We start from the raw sequence: 13,993 nt of genomic DNA, 5'->3' as shown, positions 1-13,993 counted from the left end.
GCTTATGCCTCTCCTCCTGTGCCCCAGACTGGCGAACAAGTCCATGCTCCACTCTCCCAAGATACATTGGTCCCCAGTAACAGACTCCTGCTACAAGCTGCTTCAGTGAAGAAGTGTATTAGCTCAGCCATAAGGGAATCCAGGGGTAGGGAGAGAAGACTCAGGGCAGTTCAGAGACACCACTATCACTTCTATCTCTGCCATCTTAGGAGTCGCTGTGGTCTACTCACTGTAATCAGTAGCCAATGGTTCTGGTGATAAGGAGGGGAAGTGTGCATATGGTAATGTGCTAGACGGGAAATTGAGTCTCACTTTCCCAGAAGCACTTTCACCAGCAAGCTTGCCTGTGCCTGTTATCCAGCAGGAGTCTGTGCCGTCCTTCAGCTCCCAGGGCAACAGGCACACCTTTAGAGCAATTATCCTCCCTGGACTGGGGTAGGGTTGCTTCCAACTTCCTCCCGGGCCGCTGGCTGCACCAAAGAGCAGCTGGGTGAGGAATGAAAGAGGTGAGTCGTGGGTGCTGAAGGCACCAACCGAGGGCGCTACCTCTAGGGCCACGACCCTTACATTTCCACATTCTCCCAGATCTTAGAGTTCCCACCTCCTAAATATCTTCCAGATTTTATTTCCTCTCCCCTTCTCCATTACTGTTGCCTTAAGTCGTGCCCTTCTCAGTCCTTGACTGCTCCAAGACACACCTCTCAGAGACACCTAAAGACTTACTAAGGGTAATGGTGGGAAGAATTAGCATTTCCAAATTGTAAATGAGAAGCAAATATATTTTAAAATTATTATTATACAGTTATTATATGTGTTATATATTATTGTATATTATATAAAATATTATATATATATATATATAACTTATTGAGTATCTTTGCTCTTACATGCCTAAAATCCTTTCCCAGATTTTCACCACCATCCTATGAGGCAGCTATCGTGTTCCTCTACATACAGATGAGGAAACCGTGGCTGCATGGAGAAGACAGGACATGACACAGGAAGCACAAGAACAGCTGTCCACATGGAGAAGACAGGACATGAACACGGGGAGCACAACGAAGGACTAGAGACACCCACACAGCCCCAGACAGGAGGCTAGCCTGGGCACCGAGTCTGAGCCCATGCTAAGCTGGAAGCAGTGGAATGGGGAGAAAAGGCAGTTTTGAGAAGATACCTGATGTAGCCAAAGGCCAAGACTGTTTCTGAAACTTGCTTCTGAAGAAGGGCAAAGTGGGGGAGAGAATCAGGATGCACAAACAGTCTCTATGGTTAGCTTAAGAGCCTGGCCTTCAGGCAGGTCACAGTCTGTGTGGAAATCTGGACTACTGTTTGGTTTGTGACACAATCTCGCTGCGTGGCTCCTTGCTGTCCTGGAACTCACTTATGCAGATTAGGCTGCCTTCTAACGTGCAGCAGTGTTCCTGCCCTCTGCCTCCTGGCTGCTGGGATTACAGGCATGCGCAGGACTGTAAACAAGAAACTCCATGAGAATCTTGGAACTCAGTGTGCTGATTGCTCTATGTGGGGCTCAGAATGTGTCCTTTCTAAATCCGCTGCAGAATCCAGTCTCACTCCCTCTCCAGTCTGAACCCTCCCTTGCCATCTGACCTCTCTGCTATTGTGCTATTGTCCCAGTGGGCTAGGATGGGCGAGCAGCAGAGACACTACCACCCAGCACTCCTTCAAACCCTGCCTTCTCCACCTTCCTTGTTCTGACTCCCTCTAGGAATGTCAATCTTCTCTGCTAGGAAACAGATTTCTCACGCTTTGGAAAAGCAGCTAGCCCTTTCAAGCCTGCAGCCTCTGGAGGAGCCATTCGGCCCTGGGGGATCTCTTCAGAGTGTTTAGTCACTGAGAAAGGTATTAACAATGGATGGCATTAAGTAAGCATGGCTGTTTCACTTAAAAAAGAAAAGAAAACAAACAGGAAGTGCACACACAGCTCAGGGGACGTAGGAATGCAAATCATTCTTTTCTGTTTTCCTTTGGAGACTGGTACAGACTCTCCAAATGGTAGCTACAAGCTTCTTGAGTCACAAAGTAAACTGACTGGTTCCTGAACTTAACACACCTTGTCTTCGCCTAGGACATGTGATAACAGGTGTCTCTTTAGCCTTAATATGTGAGACTTACAAACAAAACGCACAGTGCAGAAGAGAAGGGCAGTTGCTCATCCCAGCACAGTGCAGAGGAGAAGGGCAGTTGCTCATCCCAGCCCAGGATGACCAGGAGCAACAGATACCAGCTTTACAGGGGTCGACATGTCAGAGCTAACGCTCCACCAAGCAGCCTCAGAGAGACAGGAACACAGCCAGAACTCAGACTGATCACATCTATACCGGCCTGCAGACAAATGCCTTCCACATCAGAAAAAAAAAAAAAAAAAAAAAAAAAAAAAAAAAAAAAAAGATTTTTTTTTTCATAAAACCCCAATGCTTATTAAGGCTGAGAACAGTACCAAATCAGATTTACAAAGCTTCAATAGTAAAATGGGCAGAGGGCAATCTTTAAAAAATCAAAGCAGACAGAACTCCCTAATTATGTGGACACACACCGTGGTACTAACCAACAGCATCCTCAACCAAGACAACAAAGGAGAGCGATATTCTCCAGCCATTCCTGAAATCTGCACTTCTCCTAAAAGACTCAAACTGGAAGGAGAATGCACTATTTAAAAGAGAAAGAAAATACCTAAGACCTGAGAAGTAGAGGCAGGAGGATCAGAAATTTGAGGAAATCCTCAGGTACAGCCACTTTGAGGCCAGCCAGGGCTACAGGAGTCCCTGTCTCTCGCCCCCCTCTCCCCACCCATTCTACAAGAAAAGAGAAAATGGCGTGACTCATGTTTTCTGCAACAGCTGCCAATCAGCTCTTCAGTGTACCACCCGCACTGAACCTTCTCATTCTCTACCCATTATCAATATGAAAACTAGAGTATCTTGGCAACAGATTTTTCACAGTGAAACTCTTTATTCTGCAGTCTTTTCTAGTAAAAATCAAATGGCAAAGGAATGTCATTATCTATAGTAAAGATTTTCAATATAGCCCGACCAACTGCAGCATTCCATTCTTCCCTCCTATTCAAATTACAGTTAATAAGCATCTATTACACGGAGCGCACAGCCCGAGCTCCCAGAATCACAGGCATGGGCTCGCAAGCTACAGGAAGAGACAGAGAGTCCAGAAACCCTTGGAGTGTGTTGGGGTGCCGAGACAGAGATATGTGAAGACACAGATGGGCACCCTGCCTAGTCAGGCTCAGCTGAGACACATGATTCAAGTCTTGAAGCCTGGTTCAGATGAGGGGGTGTTTAGGGAAAGGCAAAAGGGTACATATATAGCAACCAGCAGGAGTCCCGTGCACAGTGCCCCAGGAGGGTCTGGAATGTCTGGGAAACTGAGAGCAATTCTGCCTGGCACAAGCAAGCCACTGGTCAGGCTGGAGGTTAGGAAAGAGGGGAGAGCAAGGCCAGCAGTCTCTGCAGCTCACCACATTCGAGGCACAAGGAATGTGTAAGGTGGCTATTTTATAGAGGGTAGAACTGGGGCTCTGAAGTGACAAGTATCTTTCTAAAGCTCCACAGACTACTTTCACTAACAGAAACGTCACTTACAGGATCATTCCTTCAACCTCTGTTTGCTTAAAAGGTCCCTGGTTTTGTGAGTTAGATGGCAGATATCAAAATATATCAGTACTCACGTACATATGCTTAATAGAATTTGTGAAAACATTTCTTTTCGCTCCCTGCCCCTGCCCCAGCCTTCTGAGACATTTCCCTTTCCAGTCCAAGTAAAAGGAAGCTTAGACATCTTCTTGAGGTGCACATACTCTAAACCTCACCTACGACTACTTTCTTCTGGTTCCCTGGGAAGCTTCTGATTGAGGATGACGGGACTCGTAAGGATCCTCAGGATGGGCAGGACGTAACAGCACTTAACAGCGAAAGGATCAGCTGTACATTGTAACTGGATAGCGGGTACGGCACAGTTCCACGTTTAAAAGCTAACAGGGGCTGGAGAGAGAGCCCAGGGTTAAGAGCACTGTCCGCTCTTCTAAAGGACCAGATTCAGTTCCCAGTGCCCACGAGGCAGCTCACAGTCATCTGTAACTACAGTTCCAGGGAATCCAACACCCCCTCTGGCCTCTGTGGGCACCAGGAGGCATCCACATGGTACACCCACACACACACACACACACACACACACACATGCAGGCAAAATATTTAGACACATAAAATAAATAAATCTTGTTTTAGGTTAATGGAATTCCTAGCTTACTGCCAAGTTAGTTTCATTAATTTAGTCATCACCTCTATGAAAATCAAGTACCTCACTATTCAGAGTACCAAACCCTGCCAAAATGAAATGCTAATCTTTTTCATATTTGCATAGCAATTCTAAGGGCACAATTTACAATCAAACCTTATGACTTTTTTCAAATCTTTTGCTCTTCAAATCCAGAAAAATAGTTTGAACCACATTCAAGTTTTGCTTTCAAAAAGAACAAAAGGAAAAGTACTGCACCTCTCCCTGCACAGAGAGCCACAAAGAGCCTCAGGAAAGTTTCCCAGAACAAACACTACAAAAACTGAGGTCAACCACAGGAGAAAGTCTTCCTTGAAGAAGCTGAAGAGACGGCAGTAGAGAGCAAACAGGCAAACGCTATTGTTCTGGCGGGACCCACAATCGATAGCACGTAGCTTATATAAATCTCAGTTCAGACTCAAGCAAGAGACTAAATGAAAAGAACTTCCTGCCTGTCAAGCGAGGTTACGTCTAAAGGAAGAATGCGAATATCTAATCTAAGTAATGTCTAGAATGGATACCGAAAATAGTCTTTTATTGTTCTAATTACTTTTTAAACAGAAAATCATTTTCTAGTCAGGTGATAATTGTGAACACATGCAGCTATCGCCCTTGCACTGAAGGGCTCTCTACCAGAACACAATTTTCCCGCTGAAAAGCCTTTATCTACATTATGAAAAATGACTTTATAACTAACTCTTCAACTCATAATCTGGTACTTTATTTAAATAAACGGAAGGAGTACTTTCCAATTGGTGCACACGATAACGTCTTATCAGCCTTCTCTCACATGTGATAGCTACAGTTAATCTACCAACCAAATGCCCTATTTTAACAGAAATTCAAAGGCATTCCTCTTTCCTCTTTATTTAATGTGGATGTATGTACGCACACCAAGGCACATGGGCACCTGTGGCGGTCGGAAGGCGTCCCCTACAACTGGAGTTGCAGATGGTTGTGAGCTGCTTGTGGGTTCTGGGAACCAAACTCTTGTCCTCCTCAAGGGCAGTTAAGAGCTCTTAACCACTGAGCCATGTCTCCAGTCCCAGCTCTCGCTTACTTTTCAGATTTTTACAAGGGAAGTCTTAAGTAAACCACACAAGGATCAGTAAAATCACTTCCATTTAAATAAAACAGAGCCTAGTGTGGTGGCTCCTGCCTGTTCTGGAATCTCCCTACCTAGAAGACTGAGCCAGGAAGACTGCCACAAGCTAACGGCTGCAGTGTGAGAGACCCTGTCCAAAAAACCATAAAATGTGTGAATAAGTTTAATGCAAAGCCAGTGGTTATTATTTGATTTTTAATAGTTGTTCTATTTTCATGAGTGTGTTTGCCTGAATGTACGCATGTGTAGCATGTGCATGCCTGGCGCTCTCAGCAGTCACAAGAGGACATCATTTCACTTGAGAATAAGAAAAATGGGCAACTCAAAATCTCAAAAAGCACTTTTTAAAAGACCTTTGTTTATTATTACTGTATGAGTGTGTATCTGTGCACAGTGGGGTGATGAGTGCGTGACAGCACCCAAGTAGAGGACAGAGGACAACTCTGTAGAGTTTCTCTCCTTCAAACTTTGTAAGAATTCCAGGGATCAAACTCAGATCCCCAGGGATGCCAAACAGACATCTTTACACCAAGTCAACTCATCGGCTCTTGAAATGTATTTTAAAGCCAGGTGGTGGTGGCGCACACCTTTAATCCCAACACTCATGAGGCAGAAGCAGGTGGATCTCTATGAGTTCCAGGCCAGCCCGGTCTACAGAGTGAGTTCCAGGACATCTGGGGCCACACAGAGAAACCCTGTCTTGAAAAAAAAAAAAGTTCTTTTAAAGATTAATCGATAATTTTTGTTTTAATTTCAGAGGAAAATGAGCTAATTTATGTTGTTTAACATTGCGTTTATTTTCATTTAATTTCTGAGAAAAAATTTGTTCGTATAAAAATACAAAAGGAACAATAACTACATCAAGTACATAAAGTTAAAACTCGGACTTTTCAAACAACATATGGCCCTAAAGTCCTGGAAGTACTGAGTGTGTGCTCAAAGCATTTGGAAAAACGTTTCAGTGACAGAAGAGGGGCAGAATAAAGTCGGGGATCAGACTTTGTGCACCATCAGCGGCCACGTTTTTGGTTTCTCTCCCATTTTTCACCCTTTTTCTTATTTTCCTTCCAATACTTAGAAGAGAAGCATTTCCTGCTATAATGGCTTCAACTAGAGTTAAACTTTCGTCAATTTTCCAGGCTCTAAATCTCAGCCATGCTGCTGGAAGAACTCTAGGCTAAGCTCTTTCTCCTCCTGGCTACCACAAAACCCTTGAGCCTTTTTCATCTGATCTCTGTATTTCTAAGATCTGAAGATTGGGCATTTTGTCTCCGCTTTCCAAGAGCGGTGGACAGGCCTTGGTCCCTCCGGAACACTTGGACCTTTCGGTAACTTTGGTTTTAATTGATGATAGCCGAAGTCACCAAGCAAACTACCCCAGAGAGAACACTGTAACAGAGGCTGTTGGTTACTGGCTGTGAAGTTAACTTGTGATCTAAACAGGAGCTAATTTTATCAAATTAATATACAGTAGCTGGAACCGGAGAGGTGGCTCAGCAGTTGAGAGCACTGGCTGCCCTTTCAGAGGACCAGGGTTAGATTCCCAGCACCCACATGGCTGACATCTGTGACTCCAGTTCCAGAGGATCTGTCAGTCAGTCTCTTACACATGCATTCAGGCAAAATACCAACACACATGAAATAAGCAAAATTCAAATATACATATAGACTAACTGATACCTGTATGCCATAACACGGGAAGAGGAAGGTTAAATAGCCAGTTCTCTATAGCATAGCCCACATGCTCAAACAATGTCCAAGGACCAATTACACAGGGTGCTTTTGCAAGCCTCACACCATTGGTAAACATACAAATGCTTAACTTAATACATACTACAGGTAGCTAGGTCCTAACGCACACATTTTAAAAGACCGATAGTAGCCGCAGACAACGTGGTTAGCTCCAGCAGACAACATCTGTGTTGCACACACGGACATCAAAATCAGCACGGCAGGCTTTTGTGACACCAAAAGAGGCTAAGCTTGTGGCAAAAATGATTACTTCCAACAAAAGCTTGCTTTAAATAGTGTTTAGTTACATGGCGCTCAGCCAAAAGAACACTATTTTGAAGCTGTTATTGCCTTTGAATCACTCACCAACCTTCAGCCCATTTGTAAAACAAGGTAAATACTATGGGTTTACTGAAAGTAAGTATGGATCAGGAGTTGGGACTCACGTTTCTTTAACAAACTTATTCTATTTGATCCCGAGTCTTGGCTGCTCTCCTGACAGAGTAATCTACACAAGCCACAGCTGACAGGGGCATGGCTTTTGTGATTAAGTGAGGAGCTCTGGCTGCAGACAACTCAAAGGTCTCTTTGCCGGCTTGGTATCAGGTCCTAACTTATCCTTCTGATTGTTCCCACTCCTACACCAGGCAATCCGTTTTGGCCTATTTTGTTCACAACAAAATCTTCTATCGTACTATGCAGTAAAGTTTGGTTTCCCCCTGTTTTCCTACTGTGTGTGGATGTGTGACAAAGTACATAAAGAAAAGTTAAAAATATAAAGCAAACATTGTTCCTCCAAATACTGTTTTATTGCTCTTGGGAAAAACTGAAAGATGAAAATTTGATTGAATTTGCTTGTTATAATTGCTGGGGAACACTGTTCAAAACGATTTCCCAAAGGAAGGGGTGAAGTGCTTTAGTTTTAATTGGTCACTTTGGCCTTTCTTCTGAAAGAGGATTACACCATGAAATTCTAATGCTGTATGCCCAAACTGGCAACATCCACGAAGAGGCTTCTAGCCAGGAAGTTTTTCTGGTGGGCATAAAGGTAATCAAAACAGACTGCCCCAAGGAAATGCCCAGAACCTACCTCAGGCAGACAACTTCTGAAATGACAAGACCAGGAGAGGCTATAGGGCATCATGGTAAACTCGATCCCCCAGACCCACAGGTTCCGGACGCGCGGGGGTGTGGAGGGGGACACGACATGCAGACTCCACAGCTGCCTTAACTAAAATGCCTCGGTGGTTTAGTACTGAAGGAAAAAGGCAAACAACACACACACTGGATTCCTATCTGCTTGGAACTGTTGGAAAAGCGAAACAAACGCGCAGGCGCATGCTCAGGTTGTCAGGTATTTTTTTTTAAAAAAAAGTACTCATTAAAATTAAGTAAGTGGGTCGGGTGCAAGCTCGTAGGCTTTCTGTGGGTTTTCTAGTTTAGAAGCAGCAATACATTTTTGATGACTACAAACAGGGGCAAACCAATCACAGATTTGCTTTGTGAGATGTTTACTTCAATGTGGAGATAAACCAGCTCGCTAGCGGAAAGAAAATTGGGCAAACGTAGCATTCTCCAGCTACAAATCCGGGGAACACAATCACAACAACCAGATTAAATCTTCAGCGAGAGAGTGCGTTAGTTTACTTCCCCACGAATACTATCAGGGAAAATGGGGGTGGAGGAGGGAGGAAGGCTTCCACAAAGCCAAGAAGCACGCCTCCAGCACCGGGTGGGGAGCAGCCTGTCCATTCAATTCTGCGTCTGTCTGGGAGCTGCGAGGGGCCTAAGAGCTGCTGGGGGAGCCCGGGAGTGGGCAGAGTCACCGGGGCTCTAATTGCTGCTGGAAGTTGGGGCGTCGAGGACCCTTCGAGGACAGCAATTACTTTTCTAAAGCATCTCCAAGTTAGCGCAGCCCCACAGACCCCTCCTCTGTCTGAGGCCGGGACTGCTGCTCCGCTGTTCCACGGCGGCCGGGCTGGACCGGTCACAGTCTTGAGACAAAGCCGCGGACCCCCACGTCGCGGACCCTGCACCGCGCCCCGGCTGCACCTACCTTGATGCCCTGCTGCTGGGTGGTAAGGATGAGCTTGGACTCGTCCAGGAGCAAAACTTCGCAATAAAATTCTTCCGGAACGGCGCAGAAACAGCCCATGTCGGCTGAAAGCGTCTCCAGTCAGGCGAGAGCAGCGACCGAGGTCCCCGCCGCCTCCTCCCCTCAAGCGCGAAGCATTAATTTATTGTACGCGCCGCGGAGAGGGCGAGAGGCGCGGGTCTGGGTGGGGCCTTGGGGAGCGAGGTCTGGGGTCCCCCAGTCCAGCCGAGAGCACCCGGAGAAGCTCGGAGAGCGGAGGCGGGAGGGTGAGCGCGCCCCGGAGCGTCAGGGATCCAGAGCAGCCCGGGAAGCGCCCGCCGAACTGGGCGCCGGGAGCAGCGTGTCCCCGCGCATCCTGCGGCTGCGGCTCCTCTTCTAAAAACTGGGGCGGCGACCTGGGAACGACAAGAGTCGCCTGGTTAGGGACGGACAGCCAGGGGCACGAAAAGGGCGAGCCGGGCGCTCCAGACCCTCCCTGAGCTCGGACGCCCTTCGGTACTCCGCAGCGCCAGCCCCAGACAAGCACCGGAGCGATTCCCCAGCCGCAGCGCCCAAGTCCCCACCGGGAGCGCACCGGGCCCCGCCCCACACCCCCCTGACAAGGTAGGCAGAGCGGAGAGCACTCAGCTTCTCTTTTGTGTCGGGGGTGGCCCCGACCCCCCAGCCTGGGACGCGTGGCCAGCGGCGAAGGTCGCCACTCCCTCTGCGGCTCTCACAGCCAGCCCGGGGGCGCGGGGGGCCGGCCAGGGCTCCTCACCGAAACCAGCCGGCGGGAGATCAGCTTGTTGCGGGCTGCGGCTTCCGTCTGAGGGTCCCCGAACTCATCCCTCCGAGATGGCCAAGTTCAAGCGCTCCTCTCCCGAACGCCCTGCCACGGGGACCGAACGCCGAACGTCTTGAAGAGCCGAGCGCCGGAGAACCTGCGGGCGGGCGCGGCAGTACCCGGGCACCGAGGCCGCCGAGGCTCCAGGGAAAGTTCTTGGCCGCGCGGGGCGGAGCCCTGGGCGGGAGCGACCCAGGTGCAGAGGGCCCCCGGGCGTCCGCAAAAAGCCGCCGACCTGAGGCAGGATCCCCGGAACTACGACCCGAGCGCCCCTTCTGGGCGGGGTCTCCGCTGGGGGCGGAGGGCGGGGCGGAGGTGGTCAATCTGGCCCGGTGCCTGCAGGTCCCAGCCAGAACGCGTGCGCTGCGCCGGAGCCGCGCGGCCGTCGCCAGGTCACTGCGTTCGTTTCCCTGGGAGACCTGGAGGGTGGCTTCGGGCCGCCAGGGCGCAGTTGTGTTCCGACCCCTGCGTGCTGCGATCCCAGTCCCACGCCCTCCGCGCGGCGGGCCGGGGCCAGGCACTGGTGGGCACAATAGCTCTGAGGCTGCAGTGACCCCTGGTGGGTTCCGGTGTCTGTGCACATGCAACACCGGCTGAGTGTGGAAGACACAGGACCCCCGCTGGCCCTGGGAGCAGGTGCAATCTGAGCTCTCTAGCTGGGAAGCTGCTGCGTATTAATGCAAAAGCTGTCGGAGGAGGCTGGGGTTGGGGTGGGGGGCGCACCGCGGGAGGTGACTCGCTGAACTCTGTTCTGTATTGACTACTAGAAAAGAGAAAGAACTTGGCATGGGGTAGAAATTCCCTCTTCTACCACTTGTTAGCTTGGATAGTAAAAAAAAATAAATAAATAAAAAATATTTTAGTAAAAAAACTTCGTGTCTGCAGCAACATAGTAAAAATAGTTTTGCACCAGTTGGACACAGTTGTCAACACAGTGATTTCCCACGAAGGACTTCTATATGAAACCTCTTTTCCCTGCCCAACTTCCAGATAAACGAGATAAAACCCTCATTTATCTTTCAACGTTTCTGGAAATTGAAGCAGGTTTTGAGATTCTGTCAAATTCTGTGTGCAACTTTAGGTTCTACTTTAGAAGTTTTATTCAACTTAAACTTCTGGATTGTAAGATATCTTAATGGTTTTCTTTCTTTACCACAATATGCAGCAGAACTATATAAGCCTGCAAAGGCCAAAAAAATAAAAATAAAAGTCATGAATATAGCCTTCTGTGAGTTCGAAGCCACCTACCTGTTCATGGGACTTTGGTTTGTGGTTTTTGTCTGTTGCCACTGACGGAAAGGCTGGGTTGGGAGTGGAGCAGTAATTCTGTTGCAAAGCCTTGACATTCCATACATACAACAGCTTATACTAAGTGAGACACTTTCTTTTCCATCTCTTCATCGCAGATTAGAGATAAGAAAATTAAAAACCTGCTTTTAATACAAAACTGAAGCTTCCTAGAGATAAGAAAATTCCACACATTTTTAGCAGCATTACCGAGTATAGCTGACACACCATAGCTACATATATTAAAAGCATACAACTTACATTTGACATATATACCCATACAGCCATCACCGTAATCAGGCTGATAAATTCATCCATCCATCATCTCTAGTTTCCTGCAGCATGCTTGCATTCCCTCCGTCAAATACCTTGCCACACCTCCCCTCCCAGGTACCCACAGATCTGCTTTCTGCCACTAGAGATTATCTACACTTTCTCAGGTTTATATCATGGATTCACACAATGTCAAATCTTTGTGGGGAGGGTCTGGTTGGCTTCACTAAGTACACGTATTCTGAAATTTATCCATGTTGCATAAATAGTTCATTCAAGTTTATTGCTCAGTTGCATAAAATTAGACACACACACACACATAGTCTGTGTGTCTATGTATGTTCTTTTATTTTCATTTATTTGGATATTTCAGATTTTGAGCATTACTAATAAAATAACTAAGCTGATCATCTTTGTCTTGTCAACTCTGACAGCCTTAACAGAGCATCATAGATTAAGTCACTTACACAATAGACGTTTTCCCTGGAAGCCCAAGTTCGTTGTGCCAGCAAGGCCCACTCTTGACTCTAGGTGGCCTCCCATCTTGCAGTGCGCTCTCTTTGTGTGTACACACATGTACATATACATGTGTTCATGGAAGCAAGCACTTTGGGATTTACTCTAAGGAGACAAATCCTTCACTGTTCTACAATCTCATTTAACCTTAATTGTTTTCTGGTAGACCCAGTCTCTAAATACAGTCATTGGGTCAGTACGGTCAGTACTTCACACAAAAAGGTTAAGAAACACAATTTAGCCCAGGGTAAGAATACATATCTTTATGTGGGCCAGTGCTATATAGAATGATGAATAAGGAGATAGACAAGTGGCAGATAAGCCCACGGAAAGAAGTTCCAGTCCATTGTCATTGGAGACGGCAACTCAAGGATGCCACCCACACCTAGGGAAAGTTCCCACACAGAGCTGCCCTTTGGAATCGTAGTGAAGGTGTGCGGTATTTTGTAGTCTCACTACTAGTGTTCACAAAAGAAGACAGAAATCACATTGGGTAACAGTTTGACAGATCCTTGAAACTTGAAAAAAAATAACAAGGTAAAATGTAAGCTTTTTATCAGGAAAAAAATAGTTTTTCAGTGTGTGCACAGTCTAGTGATCCTATTTAAAGCTTCCTAACCAAATCTTTGAGGATTCTTCTCAGAAAAATTTTAAGTAAAATATTGTCTTTTGTTCAAATCCTATTTTGTCACAATTAACCTGATACAGATAAGTCAAATGGCACTCAACTTCAGAGTAAATCCAGTTCTGCAGGAATACCTGAGAATCCTCATCCTGAAAGAAGATATTTCACTCTACAAAGACATCCTCCATCCTGGCTGAAAATGTGCACTTCAAAATGCCGGGCACAGAGTTACTTATTAGGTGGGGGGGCGGGGGGGCAGAAGAGAGTGTTGAATCCCCTGTAGCTAGAGAGTTACCATCAGCTGTGAGCAGCCCAATGTGGGTGCTGAGAGCTAACTCTGGTCCTCTATCAAAGCAGAAAGGGCTCTTAATAGCTGAGCCTTCTCTCCAGCCCCCGGAATTCTTTTTAAAGCATTATATTCTCAGTAGAGAGATGTGTTTAAGTGACCCAAATCATTTTATGTTTTCCAAACTTCTGAAACTTGATAATTTAAAAAAGGGGAAAAAAACTTTTGAAAGCACTGATGATAAACACATAAATTTCGTTACTTAAATGTGAGCGGGTAATATGGCAGAATCACCATGAAGATAGGTAACCCCCAGATTCCTAGCCTGAACACCAGAGTTCTTAAGTAGGTCTAGAGCCCACTTTGAGAATTTCCATTTCCAGCAAAGTCTAGTAGTGATACAAGGACATTTTGCAAACCACTAGAGGTTGTCATTCCCCCCAATAGTAGAAGTTGTTGCTAATTACCTACAAGTGATTGGGAGGATGATTCATTCTTCACTGGTAGCCTCTCTGTTAATCGACCCCATGCATCAAGTCAGTGCCTGTCAAGGAAGATTACTGAAGACCCTGTCAAGTTGGTCCCAGCAGAAGGAATGGCTTTTAAGGAAAGGAAGTATCCTTGCTTGGGATTTGTAATGCTGTCGCCTTAGGCTGCTTGGATAACATACTCATTTTTCTTTGTAATATAGAAAGTGCCCGGGCACATTCACTTTTCAAGGCTATCCTGCCTCTGACTCAGTCATGGCTGTGTCACTAAACAGTTGTCCTCCCTCCCAAGGACTGAAGTACAGGATGGCACTTACTGAAAATGCCTCCAGGCTGCTACCCATGTTGCAAGAAAACTCACTCCCCAAGACTACCCTACCGTGAAAGCTGTTTCCTCCTCTGTATGCTCTCCGAAGGGAGGCTCCCTAGGATTACTGAGAGTTCTTGGGCAATTTT

General features: G+C 46.7%; 1 protein-coding gene across 3 annotated transcripts in view; it reads right to left on the bottom strand.

Moving 5' to 3' along the window:
- The window catches only part of Epb41l4a (erythrocyte membrane protein band 4.1 like 4A), a 191,569-nt gene extending 181,036 nt beyond the window's left edge, over window positions 1-10,533 (bottom strand). For 2 of the 3 annotated variants that reach the window (XM_057788695.1, XM_057788698.1), the window contains exons 1-2: window positions 9,997-10,533; window positions 9,201-9,634 (exon numbers count right to left, since the gene is read on the bottom strand). In XM_057788695.1, the coding sequence (XP_057644678.1) occupies window positions 9,201-9,299 (99 nt within the window). In that variant the 5' untranslated portion in view covers window positions 9,300-9,634; window positions 9,997-10,533. Of the gene's footprint in view, window positions 1-9,200; window positions 9,975-9,996 lie in introns of those variants that run through there. The other variant, XM_057788696.1, reaches the window with a different exon arrangement.
- Between the last annotated feature and the right edge of the window lie 3,460 nt (window positions 10,534-13,993).

This window comes from Chionomys nivalis, chromosome 14, assembly GCF_950005125.1.
Source record: "Chionomys nivalis chromosome 14, mChiNiv1.1, whole genome shotgun sequence".
Classification (NCBI taxonomy): domain Eukaryota; kingdom Metazoa; phylum Chordata; class Mammalia; order Rodentia; family Cricetidae; genus Chionomys; species Chionomys nivalis.
Note: the sequence above shows the minus strand (reverse complement) of the source record. Positions and strands in the feature narration are given on the sequence as shown.